Source organism: Limulus polyphemus, unplaced genomic scaffold (genome assembly GCF_000517525.1).
Source record: "Limulus polyphemus unplaced genomic scaffold, Limulus_polyphemus-2.1.2 Scaffold2121, whole genome shotgun sequence".
NCBI classification, from domain to species: Eukaryota; Metazoa; Arthropoda; class Merostomata; order Xiphosura; family Limulidae; genus Limulus; species Limulus polyphemus.
The window spans coordinates 122,403-123,172 of record NW_013667731.1 but is presented as its reverse complement, the minus strand read 5'-3'; the positions used below and the strand labels follow the sequence as shown (position 1 = coordinate 123,172).

General features: G+C 34.3%; 1 protein-coding gene across 1 annotated transcript in view; it reads left to right on the top strand.

Moving 5' to 3' along the window:
* LOC106466014 (zinc finger CCHC domain-containing protein 2-like) overlaps window positions 1-770 on the top strand; it is a 26,691-nt gene that overhangs the window by 16,282 nt on the left and 9,639 nt on the right. The window contains exon 8 of the mRNA XM_013926260.2: window positions 202-391. Within this exon, the coding sequence (XP_013781714.2) occupies window positions 202-391 (190 nt within the window). The remainder of the gene's footprint in view (window positions 1-201; window positions 392-770) is intronic.

Below are 770 nucleotides of genomic sequence, written 5' to 3'. Positions count from 1 at the left end.
CAAATTTCGTTAACATTTGCTTACTAATTTAAGTTACAGCATGAAAACTATAGCAAGCACAGAATGATTATGAGGTTTGTCCCAGGGACAGAGCCCGTGCTGTACTTGTTTTTTATGTTGTGATTCACAAATATCTAACAGTTTTTTCTGGTAAACCTTGTTCGTTATTTAAGCTTGCATTTTTTGCTTTGTCACTTACAGTGCTTCATCTGCAGCAGTTTCCTATTCATCTACTGCATCTTCTCCTATTCATTCAGCTTGTAACTCAAACAGTGGCTCTCCCCAGATCCACCGGAGAGGAAGTGAAGACATGTTAACACTGGAGCAGCTTTTGAAGAAGGAAAATCTAAGGAAGTATTGGGAAAAACTGCAATCCTCTGGGTTGGATGAGGTATACAAGTACAAAATAGTATGGCAACTGAAAGTTCTGTATTTTGTGCTATGATTCTAATTAAGTCTAAATATCACATTGTTGAAAACAATGACACTTGAAACTAATACAAAGTCATAATATTTAGGAAATGAAGTGTTTGTATTTATTTTATCTTCACATATATAATATCTCAAGGTTACGTATGGAGTTATACAGTCAGTATATGTATTTGGAACATTTTGTAAGGCAAACTGTGTAATTTATGTGAAGAGCAAGAATCACAGTTTGATTATAGAAGCTAGTGTTGTGTTAACAACAAGAATCACAGTTTGATTATAGAAGCTAGTGTTGTGTTAACAACAAGAATCACAGTTTGATTATAGAAGCTAGTGTTGTG